Source organism: Mus musculus, chromosome 1 (assembly GCF_000001635.26).
Source record: "Mus musculus strain C57BL/6J chromosome 1, GRCm38.p6 C57BL/6J".
NCBI classification, from domain to species: Eukaryota; Metazoa; Chordata; class Mammalia; order Rodentia; family Muridae; genus Mus; species Mus musculus.
Window position 1 is genome coordinate 85,256,848 of NC_000067.6, and position 21,365 is coordinate 85,278,212.

Consider the following 21,365-nt stretch of genomic DNA (forward strand, 5'->3'; position numbering starts at 1 on the left):
ACACTCAAGACAGATCTCAAACACCCTGACGTGAAGCTTCTATACTGCTTGTGTCTCCTGAGAAAATTCAAATATTGAACATCATCTATCCATCTATGGGGAGGATCAGGAGGAGTGAAGTGAATGGGTGGTTAGATTGATGGATAGTTGGGTGAATGCATGGATCGATGAAAGATTAGATAGATAGATAGATACATAGATACATAGATAGATAGATACATAGATAGATAGATACATAGATAGATAGATACATAGATAGATACATAGATAGACACATAGATAGATACATAGATAGATGAATAGCATAGACTGGCAGGTATATGGATAGCTAGATGTTTGTATTGGTATGTGGGTGAGTAAGTGGATGGGTATATATAGTTGGATAGATTGGTAGATATATGGATAGCTATATGCTTTCGCACACGTGTGTGTGTGTGTGTGTGTGTGTGTGTGTGTGTGTTAGAAATGGTCATTAGAGAAGGATTAAGGCAGGAAAATAGTATCAGTGAGTTATTTTGTGTTCTAAAAACATAATCACCTTCCCTAACAACTGATGGCAGTCTGGGCCTCTCTTCAACATTTCTTCCATTTATCCTCTGATGAGTCCTGTGACTGTCAGAAACTGAGGAGAGGCAAGACAATGACCAAATCAGACAGTTATGAAGCAGAGACTTCCAAGCACTCTCTCTGGGTTCTAGCTCCCAGCACACAGGTGAGTTACATCACCTCATCTGAGATGCTCACCCCCACTCACCCAGAGCCTTGCTCTGTCTCTTTCTGCTCACCCTTATTACTTTCTTCTAAACTTTGGTCCCCAGTGCTCTTCCTCTACGGCATAAAGCACTGTGGAACAACAGAGTTTGTCCTTCTAAATTGGCAAGCTTGTGGAGATAAATGACATGATTTGCAGAAACTTTTTGAATAACCATTCAATGTAAAAATCAAGATTTTGTGAAGGTATAACTGGCTTTCTCAAGGCTTGAGTGGGTGCTGAAACTCAGCTCTTGGCTGCTGTTTCTCTGAGGACCAGGTAACATGAAGTAGACATGAACAGGGAGAAGGGAAAGAAAGCTATTAGGGATTTCAGTTGTAACCCGAACTGCATCTCAGTTACATATCCAGGTGCACACCAAACTCTAGTGTTTCTGTGCAGCCTACTAACCCTTCTGGTATCCGGGAAGGTTGGAGACAGACAGGCAGTGGGAATGCTTATATCATGGTTTATAGCTCTTCAAAATGATCAGAGGCGTGTGAAAGCCAATTAGTAAAGGCAGATGTTTATAAGTGACACAGCTATGAGAGGAAAGGCAGGGGGCTTCCGAAGGGGAAGAGAAGGCTTAGAGAGACAGGAGGGAGGGAGGGATGGGAGAAGGAGGGAGGGAGGGGCGAAGGAGGGAGGGAGGAAGGGAGAAGGAGGGGGGGAGTGAGGAGAGAGGAAGGGGAAGTTGGAGAGGGAGGTAGGGGGAAGGGAGGAAGAAGGAAGAGAGAGGGAAGGAAGGTTAGGGAGGGAGGGAGAGAGAAGAAAGGGAAGGAGGGGAGAGGGAAGAAGGAAAAGGGAAGGGAGGAAAGGAGAGGGGAAGGTGGGAGGGAAGGAGGAGAGAGAGAGGGAAAAGAGGGATGAAGAGGAAAGAGAAGGAGGAAGGGAAAAGGAGAGAAAAGAGAAGGAGGGAGGGAAGAGAAGAAAAAGGAGGAAGAGGGGAGGGAGGGAGAGGGAAGGGGAGAAAAGGGGGATAGAGAGGGAAGGGGGAAAGCTACTATAAATCAAGGATGAAAGAAAGAAGAAGAAATAGAGGGATGGAGAGAGAAATAGAGAGACTCTGCTCGAACTGAGTCAGAGAAGTTATTCTGGTTACAGAGAAGCACAGCCCTGAAGAGGAAGCTTCCCCAGGCAGGACAAGTGAGGAGAAACTGAAAAAGTGCATCCTGCTGGCAACACAGGAAGTGACTTGGCTGCCAGTGACCCTCGGGTGGCAAGTGAGGAGTGAAACCCCAGCTCTTGGCCCTCAGAGCTGCATTTCAAAATGTCCAAGCAATAGGAACAGGAACCACACCCAAGTTCTGCAGCAACAGTCTACACCAGAACTGATGGACTATGCCTTCTGCAAGGGAGAGTCCTCTAGAGGTAGGGGAGCCAGAAAGCTGAAGCTACAGGGAGCCAGTGGGAACAACAGAGGCTGTTCTCTACCTGAGACCTGCTGATTTTATGTTCATTTGACAACGTGCCAGCACCTTGGTTCTAAAAGTCCACTTTGTTTTCACACTCTCAGTTGACACATGCTTCTCTCTCGAGTGTCTGGGCCCAACCTGGGCTCCCCTTGTGATTTCTCTACTCTTCAAAGAAGAAAACTGAAGTAGTAGAGTAGTTACTCTGCTGAATGACAAATTCTGCATTTTTACCATTGCTTATGTCTGCAAGCCTCAGACAGAGCTGGCTCCTGTCTAAAGAAACTCATCCTTCATACTGTGTTTCATAGCATGAAAATCAGGTTGCGGCTGAGCAGTTATCTCTGTGTTACTTGGCCTATGTGTAAGCTCCTGACGACATGAGCCATATGTGTTTCCTATATTCCCCCTGTGCTTGGCATGACATAGTCTCTCATTAAATTATATGTCAACTACAAATGAAAAAATGAATGAATGGATGAGCCGGGCGTGGTGGCGCACGCCTTTAATCCCAGCACTCGGGAGGCAGAGGCAGGCAGATTTCTGAGTTTGAGGCCAGCCTGGTCTACAAAGTGAGCTCCAGGACAGCCAGGACTACACAGAGAAACGCTGTCTCGGAAAAAAAAAAAAAAAAAAGAATGAAATTGTCTTTCCTTCCCTGAAGCAGGTGAGAGCTATAGTTACCATTTAGGAAGAAGTGTTTTAGAGTCTCCTTTAAGTCGGGGTAGGCCTTCAGATGTGTTTTGCTGAATATCACTTTCAGAAGATCCCGGCTAAACTTCTTCTGTACATTGCTGAGGACGTCGTACACGACTCTCTCCACTGGGACCAGGTTCTTACATGTTTCTTGATATTCCTTAAAATAGTGAATGCAGAATTGTGTCATGATGGATTTATGGGTTATATGAGGCTTACATTGGTTCAAACACCATTTCTCTTTTTTTGTAAAATGTCTGAGTTTTGCAAATACCGAGGTGACATCTTACATGTCCTCTGTACTAACAGACCCTAGCTCATCTGAAAGAAGCTCTGATGCTGACAAATAGTAGACAGGGAAGAGAGGGTTTGATGAATAATTAAATGATATGTCTGTAAAAGCCAGGCCCTAACAGACCATGAGTGGCAGCCTTGGGGTCCAGACAATTAACTCCCCAAGGACTGAGCTTGTCTGAAGAGCTTGAGCATAGCATCCTAGCCACAGGGCAAAGAGAATGCATAAAGAAGAAAAGGTCTTTGTTATCACCGCAGATCCCATCACTGACCTGTACCTCCCATTCTAGGGCTTCAGAGTTGCCTGAAGAACCAGGAACAACTTGAAGATAGAGAAGCAAACAGGACTCCCCGAGTTCTGTCCTCACATGACCCAACTGCCTCTGGCTCTGGGATTTGGAGTAAGTAGGCTTTGGAAGGCAGTCCAGCTTAGGTGTGTCTACTTGCATCCTAGTATCTGTTGTTACATTACACAAGTGACCCTGGGATGCTCTGCACTTCGGAGCATTCCTGCTTGCTATTCGTCGCTGTCACCATGTGCCTCAGCCTCAGTTACTGCAGAGGTGAATGTAAATGGTTCCTGTGATGTCTATCCCTCCAGTTATCTTCTGACTTACAAAGGTGATGTCCCTTCATCCCTGGAGGTGCTTCAGCCTGTTGGCTACACCCAGAAGTACAGCATGATACAGCACAGGGCAGGCTTGCTGTCAGGACTGAGTTCATTCTCCACACTCACCTGAAACTTCTGCTCCGAGATGAAGTCTCGGTCTCGAAGGCTCATGAGGAAAGGAAACGGCTTGGTGATGGCACTTGCGATCTCCACCTTGTTTTCTTTGAAGTGCTTGAACATGAGCTGATAGTCATCTGACTCCTCTTCATTCTGGTCCTCTGGGATTGTCCTAGGGGACAGATTCCATGCAGAAGTAGATACTGGTTTACAAGATGCTACCAATGGCTGGATAATTACTGACATGAAGACTGGTCTGCTAATATAAAATTAAAATTTTAAACATCTCATTTAGTGATCAAGTTCTGGTGCTTTGAGTTTGATTTGCTCGGGACAGGGTTATCATCTGTAAGTCTGGCTTGCCTAAAAGTTACTATGTAGACAAGGCTATCCTCACACATAGATTTCACCTGCCTCTGCTGCCTGAGTGCTCAGATTTAAATTATGTTCTATCTTGTCCAGTACTGTGATTAGTTTTAATTGTCAACCTGACACAATCTATAATCATCTTGGATTGTATGAGTCTTAATAAAGGATTGTCTAGATTAGGGTAATCTCTGGGTATTTCTGTCCAGGGTTGTCCGCATTATGCTAGTTGATATGGAAAGATCCAGTGCACTGTGGGTAGCACCAATCCCTAGGTAAAAGGAAATGGCTTGGTGGCATTAAGTGTAGGGAGCAAGTTGAACACTGACAGGCACGCTTGTACTCATTGCTCTCTGCTCTTGACTGTGGACATGACCAACTGCTTCAAGTTCCCACCTAGACTTTCCTGCAATGATGGCCTGTAACCTGGACCTGTTCTTTCTCCCCTAAGTTGCTTTGTGTCAGTGTATGCTATCACAGCAACAGAAATGAGACTGGGCTGTTTGTGGTGGCACACACCTTTAATCCCAGCACTCAGGAGGTAGAGGCAGGCGGATTTCTGAGTTCGAGGCCAGCCTGGTCTACAAAGTGAGTTCCAGAACAGCCAGGGCTATACAGAGAAACCCTGTCTCAAAAAAACCAAAAATAAAAAAAAAAAGAAAGAAAGAAAGAAATGAAACTGGAACACAATCTATAGACCTCAGGGTAAATGGAAATGACATTAAAATAAAAAAGCAGAACCTCTTCTTCCAGCTCATTTGTAAAGGCAATGCAGTTGACCCAGGACTGAGACATGTGTGGCTCATGTGTGGTTCATCCATGGTTCCACATGCTTTCTTCTCTCCTCCTGGTTCCCTATCTCTTGCAGTAATGGAGTCTCACACTTATTAACTACACTGCTGCTGCAATGCCTGACATCTCAGGTGGCCAGTTCTCTCTGTCCAGAGACAGTGTTTAGGGAGAAGATCCTCTGAGAACGAAAGGCCCAAGAAGTCCAATGACACATAGGAGTGTTTGTGTAATTGATCCCATTCTGGGTGGCAAATGGAAACCAATTATGATGTATGTTCATATGACAGAAGTGAGAAATCATCTGGGCATGGTCCAATGCCTGTCGTCACAGCATCCTACCTTCATGGCCGACATAGTGACTTCCTCTTTTTCACTTTACCTAGTGTTAGTATTGTTACAATATCTGCATATTTAGACATCAGAGGACAACTTTGAGGAGTTGGTTCTCTGTTTTCACTCTTGTATGGGTTCTGGGCATCAAACTCAGGTCCCAGTCAGGACCTTTATCCACTGAGGCAACCTGTTGGCCCTTATCTAGTGACTTCAAGGTTTGCCTGGGCTATACAGTGAAACCTTGTCTCAAATAATGAAGAAATAAATCAATTTCTAAAACAAAAAAGGGGGGAAGGAGAGCTGGTGAGACGATTCCATGGATAAATGTCCTCCCCTTATAGTTTAATGCCCTGAGTTCAATCCTGGGACCTACACAGTAGAAGAGAACCAACTCCTGCAAGAGGGGAAGGGAATGAGCAAAAATAGGGTATGTAAGTATGAAGATGCCATGCGGAGACCCATCATTTTCATGCTAACCTAAATAATTAACAAGAAAACTAAATCAAATAAATTGGGACACATGTTTTCCTTTTGTTTATTTTAAATGTTTATATATTTTTTTAAATTTTCATACATGAATACTGTGTTTACATCGTTTCTCCTGCTCCCTTTTCTTTTCAATCCCCTCATGCCTTCCTTTCTCACTTTCTCTCAAAACCATCTCTAATTATTGTTTTATATATAAACACACACATATATACATAACACACATGCGCGCGCACACACACACACACATACATACAACCTGCACTCCTATGCATGTGTGTTTAGGGCTGACCACTAAGCACTGGATAACCTAACAGAGGGTTCATTCCTGGAGAATACTGGTTGATTTTCTCTTTGTTAACAGCCATTAATAGCTATGGCTCTTCATCTAGGAATGGAGTCTCGTGAGATTTCTCCCATCCACATCAGCACATCCCCTCCTGCTGCCACTGAAGATGTGTCTTTTTTTTAAGCACTTAAAATGCCAATACCTACATGCTAAGCAGTTGAGAATGGTGCCTCTCAGGGTATAGCCTGACGACCCCTGCTCAAGACTCTTTCAGATGCCAAAAAGAACAAACTATTCTCAGAACAATCCTGAAATACCATCTGCCCCTTTTCTCTTTCCTCTGCCCAAAAATGTTGGGTGATATTCACAGGTGCCTGTGGGCTGTGGCATCGCAGCAGACTGAACTCAGAGATAAACAGGGCATCTGTGACTTTGACCAAGCAGGAAAGTAAGGACATTTGTGAGAAGCTAAAGCAAGATTGTATCTTCCCCTTTAATTTTATTTTAGAAAATCTTGTTATTTTTCATTAGGATGCACACTTGTGATAATGATGAACTCTTTGGTACTACTTTTAATGGATAAATATTCTAAATGCCTGAAGCTGTAACTTATAATTAATGGTAAATCTCATTAAATTTAACACCAAGAGATAGCTTTTGGGGTTCTTCATAATTCTTTTAAAAGAGGTGTGGTTATGCACACCTTTAATCACAGCTCGTAGGAGGCAGAGGCAGGAGGCAGGAGGATCTCCATGAATTCAAGGCCAGCCTGGTCTATATAGCAAGTTCCAGACAAGTCAGGACTACACAACAAACAAACACAAAGAATATCAAAGTTATCTGTTACCAAAAAAATCTTGAGAGGGTCTTTTTTTTTTAAAGAACCTAAAATTTATATGTAGTAACATATAAAAATATACAATAATTTTTATTTTAAACTTAAGGAGGCTGTCTATGTATATGTGCTTGCTCATGTGTATGTGCCTGGCATATGCCTGGGCAAGGAGTCCAGTTGCTCTCCACCTTATGTTTTGAGATGGGGTCTCTCACTGAACCCGGATATCATTAGTTCAGCCAGATTAGCTGGCCAGTCATCTCCGGGGATCCAACTGTCTATATTTCCCTAATTCTGGAGTTAAAAACACACACCACTACACCCTGGTTTCATGTGGAATCTGAAATGAACTCCCCATAAAATCTGAGTTGGAACTAAATTATTTCACAGACGGTAAATTCAAATACTGCAGTTTCACATGTGATGCACTGATCCAACTAGAAAATGCAGCAAATTAGTCAGAAATACAAGAGTGCCAAAGTGTCAAAACTAAACTACAAATGCCATGAAGTAATAAGCAGCGAACATGCTCACACACTGTTTAGAAAAAACAGAGACAAGATATGAAAGTTTCTCCAAAAGTCATTCTCAAGAGAATCCCCAGAATTGATCCCCAGTACTGCAAAAAAGAAAAACAAAATGAGACAACAAAAAAATAGGTAAAGGAATTCAAGAAAGAAAAAGAGAGGGAGAGAGAGAGAGAGAGAGAGAGAGAGAGAGAGAGAGAGAGAGAGAGAGAGAAAGAAAGAAACGAAGGAAGAAAGAATCATAAAATGTTTTACTAAAACCAAAAGGGCATAAAAAGAAAGGAAAGCCAAAAAAAAAAAAAGAGTAAAATGAAAATATTTACAAACATGGTAGGTATTTCTCTGTGTCCATAATGAGTCAAAATGTGGATAATTTAATAATAGCACAATTATAAAACAGAGTACGTTTAAAAACTGTAACTAATGTAAATAAAAGAGGGTCTGGGAGGATGGCTCAGCTGATACAGGCCTTGCCACCAAGTCTCTGGACATGAGCTTGCTCCCCTAAGAACTAACTACATGGTAGTAGGAGAGAGCTAACTCCCCAAAGTAGTCCTCTGATCTCAAAAGACACATTGTGGCACCTGCACACATACAATAAATAAATGAATGTAATGTTTTTTAATGGGGTAAGACAAGCAAAAGTGTGACCCTTTCTCCTACACTAAAAAAGCACTGAAGTCTAAAAATTATTAAATCTGAAACACAGCAAAGGCAGTGGCTAAGGGGAAACATACAGCTTTGTATATGTCGGAAGCTAAGGGAGGCATAAATGAACAATCTTATGAGGAGTGATTTCATCCCAATGAAGACAAAGATTCAATGAAATTAAAGTAGAAATCCATAGAATTAAAAGAAGTGGGCATTATGCTCACATCCTTTGGAAAGATCAATACATTATTAAATCTCTACTCAGGCTAGCGAAGGTAAGACAGACACATGCTATGAATTCCACAGACAGTGCAAAGGTAGCAAAGATTAATGCAGCCATCCCTACGCCTGTCAGATTGATAACCACAACAAAAATGTCTTCAAAGACAGAAACTGCAAACACTCAGAGACAGATACCTCCACCTACTTATATGAAAGGCACTGAGCCAGTGATTAACCACGCTATTTATTCCCAAAAGACACAGCACACTGCTGGTATCACTAGTGGACTTGACCAAATGTCACAGGAGAAATGGTGCTTTCTTAGGACATCTGCAGGAGTAGAAGTAGCCCTGACTGAGTCCCTGTTGGGGGCATCACACACCTTCGTCTCATCTTTTCTATTTTTATTTTGAATTATGTATGCATGAGTCTGTCTCAGTGTGCTTCCTGCATGCAAGTACAGTGTCCATGGAAGGCAGAAAAGGCTGTCTGATCTGGAGTTGGCATGAGATGCAGTTGGAAGCCCTAGGATAGTTGCTGGGGACCCAACCCATGCCCACTACTAGGGCAATACGAGTGCTTAAACCTGGGCCATCTCTCCTATCGTGTGTGTGTGTGTGTGTGTGTGTGAGAGAGAGAGAGAGAGAGAGAGAGAGAGAGAGAGAGAGAGAGAGAGAGAGAGAGAAAGAAAGAGAGAAAGAGAGCGACAGAGACAGAGACAGAGAGACAGAGAGAATTTGCATCCATTTCTAACCTGCTCAGTAACCAACAGGAACAGAAAGGGTTAAGAGCATCACCCACTCCCCACCTGCTCACCTTTCACTTCCTCCCTCTGAGCTAGGAAACTATGGGGACCTGACCTAAGTAGGACTTGTGGGCTCAGGCCAGAGCTGTCTTCAACCACAAGAGTGGGGAGATCAGCAATTGACAGGATCAGGTTTGAACTTACTCTTAATGATCTTTCTTGGACAGAGCTGTCCTTTAGAGTGAGCGTTAGAAAGAGAAGAGAGGTCAGAAGTCACAATGAACCAGCCACTCCTACGGGAGCTCACAGGAAGTCCACACAGCACCAGACAAGCTCTGGGACAGAAGCAACGAAATGAAGCAGAGTATGGAGTTAGGGCGACCATAGAAATCTCTGACAGCTAGCCTACTGCAGAGAAGGCTGCTGTAGTGGCTACTCCTGGTTGTCAACTTGACAATATTTGGAATGAACTACAATCCGGAATTGGAAGGCTCACCAGTGACCCTTATCTGGAGGCTTGGAGATCCTTATCTGGATCTTGGTTTGAAGATCTTGAGCCATAGTGGCTATGGATTCCAGAAGATTGAATGTCCAAGTTTAAGGAACACACCTTTAATCTGGGCTATTCCTTTCATCTGGGATTAAAGGTGTGGTGGAACACACCTTTAATCTGGGCTACACCTTCTGCTGCAGACAATATAAGGACACTGGAAGAAGGGAGTCTAGCTCTTGCTCTTGCTTCTTCGCCTGCTTGCTGCGTGAGACTGAGTAACTGCTAGATCCTTGGACTTCCATTCACAACTGTGACTGAACCATTGTTGGAAATTGGGCTGCTGACTGTAAGTCATCAATAAATTCCTTTACTATCTAGAGACTATCCATAGTTCTGTGACTCTAGAGAACCCTGACTAATACAGAAGTTGGTACCAGAAGTGGTTCTAGAGTAACAGAAGTACAAGGGTGAATCTTTTAAAATACTGGAATTGGCTTGTTGATCCACCAGCACTTTTTTTTTCTTTCCATTTTTTATTAGGTATTTAGCTCATTTACATTTCCAATGCTATACCAAAAGTCCCCCATACCCACCCACCCCCATTCCCCTACCCGCCCACTCCCCCTTTTTGGCCCTGGCGTTCCCCTGTTCTGGGGCATATAAAGTTTGTGTGTCCAATGGGCCTCTCTTTCCAGTGATGGCCGACTAGGCCATCTTTTGATACATATGCAGCTAGAGTCAAGAGCTCCGGGGTACTGGTTAGTTCATAATGTTGATCCACCTATAGGGTTGCAGATCCCTTTAGCTCCTTGGGTACTTTCTCTAGCTCCTCCATTGGGAGCCCTGTGATCCATCCATTAGCTGACTGTGGGCATCCACTTCTGTGTTTGCTAGGCCCCGGCATAGTCTCACAAGAGACAGCTACATCTGGGTCCTTTCGATAAAATCTTGCTAGTGTATGCAATGGTGTCAGCGTTTGGATGCTGATTATGGGGTGGATCCCTGGATAAGGCAGTCTCTACATGGTCCATCCTTTCATCTCAGCTCCAAACTTTGTCTGTGTAACTCCTTCCAAGGGTGTTTTGTTCCCACTTCTAAGGAGGGGCATAGTGTCCCCAGATTCTCTCCCTCCTGGGAGCTCAGAGAATTTTGAAGACCCATGGTTGAAACTATATTCCGAACTTAAAGAAGCTAATGCCCTTGATTTTCTTAATGAATTAGGTGATTCAGTGCACAAAGCTTTCTACAAGATGGGGAAAAATCGGAAAATGATTTTACTGGCTGGCTGCTCTTAGTATCTGTGGAAAAAATGATGAATGAAAGGAAGGAGTTGTGTGATAAAATCAAAAGGCTCCAGACACAAGTAAACGATCTAAAAGTTGCAAAGTGTGTCCTTGAGGAGAATCTTCTCTCTTGTAGCAATAGAGCTCAAGTTGCAGAAAATCAAACGGAAACTCTCATTATAAGATTGGCTGAACTACAGCGAAAATTCAAGTCTCAGCCCCAGAGTGTGTTGACAGTTAAAGTAGGGGCTCTAATTGGCAAAGAATGGGATCCTACAACATGGGACGGGGATGTGTGGGAAGACCATATTGAAGCTGAGAATTTTGAATCTTCAGAATCTCAAGGGTTTTCCCCACCTGAGGAAGTAGTACCCTCACAGCCCCACCCCTTGAAATAATGCCTTCCCCACATGAGGAAATTAATTTTGTAGAGTCTGATAAACCAGCAATGACTTTCACTACTGATGTTTCTCAAGGCCCACCAATAGTTTCTTCTAGACCTGTAACCAGACTCAAAGCAAAACAGGCTCCTAGAGGGGAGGTAGAAAGTGTAGTCCATGAGGAAATTCGCTACACTACTAAGGAGCTTAATGAGTTTGCTAATTCATTCAAGCAGAAACCTGGTGAATATGTGTGGGAATGGATTTTAAGGGTGTGGGATAAGGGTGGAAGGAACATAAAACTAGAGCAGGCTGAGTTTATTGACATGGGTCCTCTGAATAAAGATTCTAGGTTTAATATGGAAGCTCGCATAGTTAAAAAAGGTGTCAAAAGTTTGTTTGAATGGTTGGCTGAGGTGTTTATCAAAAGATGGCCTACTGGAAATGACTTGGAGATGCCTGATATTCCGTGGCTTAGTGTTGATGAAGGGCTTTTAAGACTTAGGGAAATTGCAATGCTAGAGTGGATATATTGTGTAAAGCATAATTGTCTACAATGGGAAGGTCCAGAAGATATGCCTTTCACCAGCTCTATAAGACGCAAATTGGTGAGAGGGGCACCAGCACATTTGAAGGGTTTTGTTCTTTCCCTTTTCCTTGTGCCAGATCTTAGCATTGGAGATGCTTCTGCTCAATTAGATGAATTAAATTCACTGGGTTTAGTTGGATTCCGAGGTAACAAGGGCCAGGTGGCAGCATTGAATCGCCGGAGACAAGGTGATTCTAGTTATTATAATGGACAGCGTAGACAAAAGAATGTTTATAATAACATACCCAGTAATGGTCAGCACAGGAGAGGTGAAATTTATAATGGCATGACTCGGTTGGACCTTTGGTACTGGCTAACCAATCATGGTGTTTCCAGGAATGAAATACATAGGAAGCTTACTGCATATTTGTTTGATCTGTATAAGCAGAAAAATTCTCAAACAAATGAAAGAAAGGCTACATTAGATCGTGGTAAACAGCCAAATGAAAGAAAGGCTACATTAGATCGTGGTAAACAGCAATCTCGGCCAGTGAATCAATTTCCAGATGAGACAGTTTGCAGATCCAGAACCCCTTGAATGAAGGGGTGGCCAGGTTCCGCTGAGGAAGGATCTTGATAAGACACTCAAAGGTTTTGCTGTTACCCTTTCTCCAGTTCTTCCCCAGAGGGACCTACGGCCTTTTACAAGGGTAGCTGTACACTGGGGAAAAGGAAATAATCAGACTTTTCGGGGTCTGCTGGATACTGGTTCTGAGTTGACACTGATCCCAGGTGATCCCAAGAAACATTGTGGCCCTCCAGTTAAAGTAGGGGCTTATGGAGGGCAGGTGATTAATGGAGTTTGGACTGATGTCCGACTCACAGTAGGTCCAGTAAGTCCCCGGACACATCCTGTGGTGATTTCCCCAGTTCCAGAATGTATAATTGGGATAGATATACTCAGAAATTGGCAGAATTCTCATATTGGTTCCCTGAACTGTAGAGTGAGGGCTATGATGGTTGGAAAGGCCAAATGGAAGCCTTTAGAGTTGCCTCTGCCAAAGAAAATGTCCAACCGAGTCATGCCATTATAAATTTCACCTCTCCTGTGCTGACCATTACTGGGTATGTTATTATAAACATTCTTTTGTCTCCGCTGTCCATTATAATAACTAGAATCACCTTGTCTCCGGCGATTCAATGCTGCCACCTGGCCCTTGTTACCTCGGAATCCAACTAAACCCAGTTCTTCTTTTCCTTATGAGATCACTGTCTCAAATATCTGTGGGCCTTGGACCCAGCCCGGGCGGCCCTAGTAACACATTTAAAGGCAGATCTTAGCAGAGACAAGGGACAAGAGAGAATGGGACTTACCTGCTGCTGAGTTCATTGTTGCCTCCTGCCATCCCCTACACAGACTGCAAGGGACCCTGAACTGGGTTCAGGGTAGACCGAACCCCCTCTGAGTCTCTGGGAAGCCCAGAGAGAACTCCTTCAGGGGCCTCCAAAGAGGAGAAAAAGGAAAGTGAAATTGCCTAACTATGACAACACTGCACTAAAGCACTGCCCTCCACCCCCAGTCTCTGCCCCAGAGGGGAGGAGCAAAGACAGCCCAAGTCCCCAGAAACCTGGGACTCCTGCTGCCTTCTAAGGAAAGAAGGTGGAAGGGTCTGTTTCAGCGAAGGGCTCAGAGCTGTCTAAGGCCAGCTGGCTGGTTAGGATAGGAAGGAAGTGGTCCCTTAACCCTAAGCGGGGCGGTGCCTGGAAAGACCAGGAAGAGTTAGATTGTCTGCAGTCTCTCAGACTTGGAACTGTCCTGGCACCCTAGTAAGTCAGAACCAGAGAAGCTGGGATCTGATAATTGAGCAGCAGAGTAGGAAAAGTCGGGTGTGGCTTCATAAAGTTTTTGAAGCTTCTGAAGGTAGCTAGAGCAAGAGACCGCCCCCAACCCCGCCCACACACCTCCAACCAACCAAAGGCAAGTGCAGAGAATCCAGGCAGAGCTGCTTGCTAAGGTGTGACACTGACAGCGAGGCAACACAGGGCTTCAGCAATTTCACCATGGTCTTGAGAACAAGAGGCATCTCACAGAATTCGGAAGTGGATCACAGCCAGTCGGGGACAGTATCATTTTTGAAGAATGGGTGCCTTACATTTACTCTGCACAACTGTTGCTCTTATCTGGAATGCTCATTCTCATTCTGTAAGTTAGAAAACCAGCCTGAAGTGGAAAGGTAAAGAAAAAGGCGTAAAGATGCAAATAAAACAAAAGCAACCAACAGAAGCCTGGAAATAACAGGCAAAACAGAGGCAGAGACAAGGTGGCTAGGGACGAGGGCCTGTCCAGGGCTCCAGGCTCAGACCTCTGCTGAAGAGGTACAAATTACTAACCTGCAGGAACAGGTCCCAAGAGTACAGGGATGCAAACAAAGCCATACACCAAAAAAAGTACACTTTATGTCTTCATTTATCTGGCATTTCTGCGCCGGTCAAACTTAGCTGTGTAACCGATGATCTGTGGTTCTCTGGGGCTGGAATCTGAGAGGGGGTTTTCTGCCAAGAACAAGGGGATTTTAGGAGGGCAGAGGACTTGGCCTGTGTGATCACTGTGGCATGATTATATTTGGTAAAGTTCACCAAAATCATCACTTTAGGTAAATGCATCTTTAAAACTGTGTTAAACGTATAAGTCTAATGAGCTCTCACGTGGTGTGAAATACCAGGTGAGGTTTTACCATCATTACTGTAGTCCTAGTATGTGTGACTCCAAATGAAATCTTTGCCCTTATTCATATCTGTCTGATGTAATAACTTTTCTTGCTTTAGAGGTTTCTCGAGGGTAGGGTAATTTTCTGACACATAAGCATGCTTGTGATTCTTGTGCAGACTCACACACAAACACACACACACACACACACACACACAAACACACACACACACACACACACACACAAGCATTAATGCACACTCAGTCCCCATCCCTGGGACACTCTGAGCCAAGCCTACTGTTCTAACTGTACTTGGCTGCAAATTCTACCGTCGGTGTCTCCATAGGAAGTACAGAGAAGCTCTGTCCTGTGTGGGCTAGCCTTGGTTCAAATCTAAAGTCCCAGAGGCCTCGTGGGTATCCTGGGGGTGGGGAATTGGGGTGTCTTGGGGATCAAATACATTTGGGAAATATTAGACGGGGTTACATAGAACTCTTCTCAGTTGAACACTCAGAGACCCTAGCTCAGACTCTTTCGAGAGTCACTTGGTTGCCTTTTGTTTTATTTCAATTTTCTCACATAGTGATCCTGACAAATTCTAGACATCTCAAAGATGCCAGCTCTGGTTGTTGTTGTTGTTGTTAACGTAATAACTTCTAGCAATTTTTTTCAGGATAACCTTCACCCCAATGCAGTTTGAGAACACTTCCTAAAGGTTACAATGAGACCACTGGGGGAATAGATCCCCAGGTTAGGAAGGGGACAGTGGACACACCCTTCCCATGTTCTCCAGTGTTAATCCTTTGCCTCCCTGCCTCTCACTCCACTCCAGGCAGATCTGGATTCCCAGCAAATGCCCTTGAAACCCATAATGCTAACCACGCTGGGGAACCGCACAAGGCAGGGGTGGAGGAGTGGAGGGCAGAATTGGCAAGGCCAGCTGGCTTCCTGCTCAGTGTGCTGAGATCACTTTCCTTTTTCTTTTCTTGAAGCCTGACTCCCCGCGGGACTTCCAAGGCAGCATAACTTCGGGTCCAGACTGGGCTGTCAGGCTTTTCCAGGAAGGATCCAGGAACCCCTTAACTAATCCAGGCAGTGACCTGGGAGAACTCGGGAGAACCCGTGGCAGCCCCAAGCATCCAGGTGCGTTCTGCTCTTGGGCTCTGCAACTAGATTCCTGATTCTTAGGGTCAGCTTTTGTCTGCTGTACCCTAGACTCCCCAGGTTCTCTCTTTGCTAAGTAATCTTGTCCAGAGACTCGAGCATGGCTCCGGATCCTGGCTCGGACCCTGGAGTGGATGTGGATAAGAGGGAGGAAGGGGAGGGAAGGGGAGGGGAGGGGAGGGGAGGGGAGGGGAGGGGAAGGGAGGGGAGGGGAGGTGAGGGAAGGGGAGGGGAGGGGAGGGCAGTGAGGGCTTATACACACAACTCTTTTTCTGAAACAGACTTTGGGGACCTTGTCCAGTGCCTATTCCCGAGGTTGGACCTTGCAAGTGTCCACGGTGGGCGGTGCCGTTATCATCTTCCAACACTTGCCTAATTATGGAGCTATTGGGAAAGAAAGTAAGGGGTGCCCTTACTTCTCTCTAGCGGGTGTATGGATGGTTTTTGTATGTTTGCTTTGTTTTGGTTTTAGTCCATGGTCATTTCACTGAAATACATTACTGTGCGTGAAAATTCAAGGGAAATATAATTTTTACAGCTGGTGACCCTGATTCCAAATAAGTCACAGAACACTTGAAATGCTTTCACTTCTACCCTATCAGGGACTTTGGCTATTGTTTCGTCTCCTGGTCACTTTGATAGTACTATGCACTGTCAAGTCCTTCGACTTGTCTGCCTTTTCCCAGCTTAATTATGCATTCATTGTATATGATGCTCATTTTATTGATTGTTTGGGGCTTTGTCTTTCCTAATGGGTGTTTGTCCTTCCCTAATTTATTTGTAAGGCCCTTAACATAATAAAAACCTGCATGCAGGCAGCTGAGACACAGGATCTTTTTTCCCCTCTTCAAGACAGAATTTCTGTGTAGCCCTGAGTGTCCTGGAACTATATATATCAGGATGGCCTCCAACTGCCTTTGCCTCCAGTGCTGGCATTAAAGGCTTGCACCATTTCCTCAGGCTTGAGATACCATATCTTGCACAGTGAGAAACAAAATATCAGAGACAGACACACTCTACTGTAGATTGGTGTCCTTGGCACAGGTACTTAACCTCTGTAGATCTGACTTCCATCTTCGGAAACTGTGGCAGGCGGCAAATGGCAAAGTTGCCACAGCAGCGTAGGTCTGAGTGCTGCTGCCATCCTAAGCAGAACCCAGAGCACATGTTCTTGCTGCCTCCCCTCCCCTCCCCCACAAGTAGCCTCAACAGCTTTCCCTCCCACCTGTCCCCAGTCTGCCAGGATTCCCTCAGGACTGGATGATCCTTGACACATCTCCCTGCTCTACAGTCCTACTGTGAAGTTGGCTTCTTTTTGTTTTCTCCTCAACATTTTTTTTTGCTAAGTTGAAGAGATTGGGAAAGAAGAAAAAAGGGACGGAAAAGTCTACTCAATGTGATGCTGGGATTAAATTCCTGGAAATACTCTTTGGAAATACTCTTTAATATTTAATATTCTGTTTTAAAAAGAGGAAAGGGGGACCCTTGCCTTCTTTGTGTTTAAGATTAGCAAACAAATAAACAAATAAACAGAACTGTGTTGCTAGCTGGGATGCAGCTCAGGGATAGGGCACTTGCCTAAGATGCACAGGTCCTGGACTAAATCCCCACTACTGCCAATCAACAACAAAAGCGCCCCCTCTGTGATCAAAAGGTTTACTAGGGCCTGCCTTCTTACAACAGTTTGCCACCTGGAAGTTTTCTGTTATACTCTCGCTGGTTATTTTCTCATGATCCGGAAGCAGTCGATTTTTAGAAACATTCCATAAGAAGACCCAGGTCCATCCTGAAGAATGAAATGGGGTCATAAAACCAAGCGTTGACTTTGACCAATCCTATTTTTCATATCCTTCCTGATTTTATTCATGTGTTGTCTGCTTGCGTCAAAGTGTTGTGAGTGATTTTTCAGTGTCTAAATATTACCAGCTTTCTAGCTCTGCATGTTGGGTGGTCTCTTTCTCATGAGCATTGGTATGAGATCGTGCTCTGCTACACTGCAGGTGATCTGTTCTAAGCCAGCTCATATATATTCAACTTTCTCTATACACACACTCTGGCTGTGGCCAAGCACTTTCTCAACTGTAAACCAGCATCTAGAATGTCAAGATTTGATTAGTACTCAGCCCCCTCCAGATTGTATAATCTAGCATGAGGATCGCTTACCTCACCCCTGTCTGCATTAGAGCTCACCACAGTTAGGTAGTTGTGATGACAGTGACCACCTTGCAATGCTTTGTGAACTCCAGTAAGTTACTACCTATGAAATCCTTGGAACAAAAGCTGGACATAGGACATACTCAGTGAAGAAGAGATGTTTTAAAAACCCACTTTATGTTTTAAAATCCCTTTCAGGATGGTTATATGCTATTGTCTGTCCTTCTCAGCCTCTGTGGTTTCTGGGCACTGCCTTTATCTCCTCTACCAATGGATCTTTTAGCAAGACTTTGCTCTGTAGACAGCTAAGGGATGCTTGAAGACTAGGGTGTCTACCTTTGTGAATCCATTTTATGCAGAGAGCCACTCCCCATCCTCCTGAGAACTTTTGCCTGTCTTCTCAGCCTGCCTCTTTTTATAGGATGTTCACTCTGACCAAAGCCTTGGAAAAGGCTCTTCTCCAGCATTTCATATACATGAAGGTGAACATCACCTATGCCATCAACAAGCCATTCCCCTTCTTCGAAGCGCTCCGGGACAAATCCTTCATCACTGAGAGAATGTACAAGGTGAGGCTGTGGACCCTCCACAAAGCTGTCTAGTCCTCATTAAGTATGTTTCAGTATTGAGATCTCTGACCACAACCCATCAGGGTTTCTAGAACATGGAAGGCCCAACTTGACCATGATCATTATTGCAGGAAGGGAGGTTGGGAGAAAGGGTGTCTTGAGGCTGTATTAGTGATAGGGTATATTGTAGGTGCTGTAAGTTCAAAGATGGATCTGTTTCTTGCCTCTGTTTAGCTTCTGGTGGCTGGAAGCTCTTGGAGTTCTTAGATTAATAGTCTGCACTGCACTCACTGCACTGACCCCAACTCCCTGACTCAGCTCCACTGCACTGCACTCAACTGACTGACTGAACTCAGAGACCTGAATGACTCTGTCTCCTGAGTGCTAGGAATAAAGCAAGTACTGCCAAGCCTGGACCTAAGCTTTTCTTTACAAGCAACTTTCTCTGTCCCAAGCTGGCCTTCAACTCAGAGATCTGCTTGCCTCTGATTCCTGGGATTAGAGGTGTGTCTGTATTCCAGCCAGATCACACAGACCTAGAAGGTCTTTGGATATGATGATCACTTGCCAAAGCAGCCCTGTTGCTGGATTAAAATTCCTCTACAAAGAAAATTGCAGCAGCCTTTTCCAAGTCTGACACAGCTCCAGCTCCTTCATCAGTCCACAGCCCACTCACTCACTGAGACTCACGTTTTCCTTCCAACAACCGTGCTTTCCTTTATGAGACTGTTCTCAGTTGCAACTGGCTATTTACTGACTGTCTTTTCAGGGATGGATGCCCTCCTCCTCCACTGGAGCAGGACCCTACCTGGGCAGTACTCCCACCTGGGCAGTACTCCCACCTGGGCAGGGCCCCACCTGGGCAAGGTCCCACCTGGACAGCAACACCGCCTGAACAGGGCTCCACCTGGGGAGGGTATCACCTGTCCCATCACCGGATCCATCTGGGCACCCAAGGACTAGCTAACCAGGAATAGCAGACACTGGAAGAATTTTGCAGCCAGTTCTCTCTTTCAATGACTTCTATCCTAAAGATTTAACTCTATATTTTATACTAAAATTCCTCTTAAATTAAAAAAGAAGATTTCTTAAATTTGGGGGTTTTGTTCTGTTCTGTTCTGTTTGAGACAAGATTTCTCTGTGCAGCCCTGGCTGTCCTGGAACTCACTTTGTAGATCAGGATGCCCTCAACTAGAAAACATTAGCAATCTGACTGCCTGTCTCCTGAATGCTGGAATTAAAGGCGTGTGTCACCAAGCCTGACTTTTATATATTTTTAAGTACTGTATTTATTTGGGAGCGAGGTGTGCATGTGCCATGGTGTGCAGGTGTAGGCTGAAGGACACCCTGTAGAATCTGTGCTCTCCTTCCACCCTCCAGATCACAGGGATCAGACTCAGATCAAGCTTGACGGCCAACGCCTGCACCCACTTAGCCATCCTCAGCAGCCCCCAAAGTAACTTTCTTACAATATAGAAAACCACAGATAGAGAGCTCTCCGCTCAGTGACTACTCATTCAAACTAACCCTCTGCTCCACTCTTTGAAGGAATCTCTGGAAGCCTGTCAAAATCTGGTCCCTCTGTCCAAAGTGGTGCACAATATTCTCACCAGTCTGGAGCAGACTTTCCACCCGTCAGTGCTGCTGACGTTGTTCAGCAAGGTCAACCTCCGGGAATACCCCAGCCTGGTGGCAATTTTCAGAAGCTTCAGAAACGGTAATGTGGTTTCTCCGATCCTTGTCACATGTGCAGTGGTGCTACAGTAAAAGCCTGGGTTTGTTTCCAGTGTGGATTGTGCATTCCAATGCCTGCTTTCCCTGTGTAAAGGCATAGACCACGCTTGCTCACAAAAGCTGCTGGAAGCGTCATCCTGGCTGACTCTGACCTCAGCTTCCACGATTCGAATTTCTATAGGACACAGGTGTTTTTAATACAGCTATTCAGTGAACCAGGTGTAAGTTGTGATAGAGTCTCACGTTGTAGTACAGAATGGCCTAAAATGTAATCCTTCTGCCTCAGCCTTCTTTCAAAGTGCTGGTGTTACAGAATTGGGCCATCACATAACACTCATCTTGAAAATATGAAGTATGGGACCATCTCCAGGGAGCAGGTAGGGCAACTGAAATGTCGGGACTTGCTATGAAAGAAAGAAAGATGGGGGGTGGGGAAGAGAGAGAGAGAGAACGAGGAGGAGGAGGAGGAGGAGGAGAGGAAGAAGAAGGAGAAGAGGAGAAGGAGGAGGAGAAGAGAGAGGTGAAATGGATACAACGTCTATCTCTTTGTGACTGTGGGTGTCCCAGACATTTTATATGATCATTTCACATGACCTTAAAACCACCTGTGACATCATTGTAAGTTGCTCCTGACAGAGAAGGAAGGGGAAGTTCAGAGGTAACTCCACAGTCACTTGTCAGATTTCTATCTGTCACAAAATGCCTATGATAATGAACTTACAATGAGAAGAAGTTAGGGGTCTCTGACCTGTGATACAGTTTGAGCCTGTAGCAAGATTGTATCACCGCAGGATGTGTGACAAAATAAAATTGTTCACCGTGTGTTCTGAAAATGGAGAAAGGAGAGACTTGGACCCCACAATCTCCTCTAGAGGTGCTCCCAATGACCTAACACCTCCTCTTGGCCCCAGCTCTTCACATCAGCCCATCTCCCTGTAGTGTCACCTGGGAACCTAAGCTTTGAGGAGACATTCGGCATCTAGACTACAGAACTGGATAGAAAAGAAACACATTTTACTCTTTTCCCTACAATCCGTGGTTTTTCCCTCCTCCTTCAGCTGCCAGTAACGATTTTTTTTATTAGATATTTTCTTTATTTACATTTCAAATGTTATCCCCTTTCCTAGTTTCCCCTCCGAAAATCCCCTATCTTCTCCCCCCTCCCCCTGCTCCCCAACCCACCCACTCCTGCTTCCTGGTCCTGGCATTACCCTATACTGGGGCA

The 21,365-nt window shown here is 44.7% G+C and overlaps 2 protein-coding genes across 16 annotated transcripts in view; both read right to left on the bottom strand.

The window, feature by feature from the left end:
• Positions 1-21,365, bottom strand: part of Gm38510 (predicted gene, 38510) — a 153,815-nt gene that overhangs the window by 101,647 nt on the left and 30,803 nt on the right. The window lies entirely within an intron of this gene.
• C130026I21Rik (RIKEN cDNA C130026I21 gene) overlaps positions 1-21,365 on the bottom strand; it is a 41,598-nt gene that overhangs the window by 15,562 nt on the left and 4,671 nt on the right. For 5 of the 14 annotated variants that reach the window (XM_006496519.4, XM_017321879.2, XM_006496512.4 and 2 more), the window contains exons 1-3: positions 3,890-4,908; positions 2,848-3,019; positions 539-622 (exon numbers count right to left, since the gene is read on the bottom strand). In XM_006496519.4, the coding sequence (XP_006496582.1) occupies positions 539-622; positions 2,848-3,019; positions 3,890-4,126 (493 nt within the window). In that variant the 5' untranslated portion in view covers positions 4,127-4,908. Of the gene's footprint in view, positions 1-538; positions 623-2,847; positions 3,020-3,889; positions 4,909-13,185; positions 14,962-21,365 lie in introns of those variants that run through there. The other 9 variants (XM_030255716.1, XM_030255715.1, XM_017321881.2 and 6 more) reach the window with 6 other exon arrangements.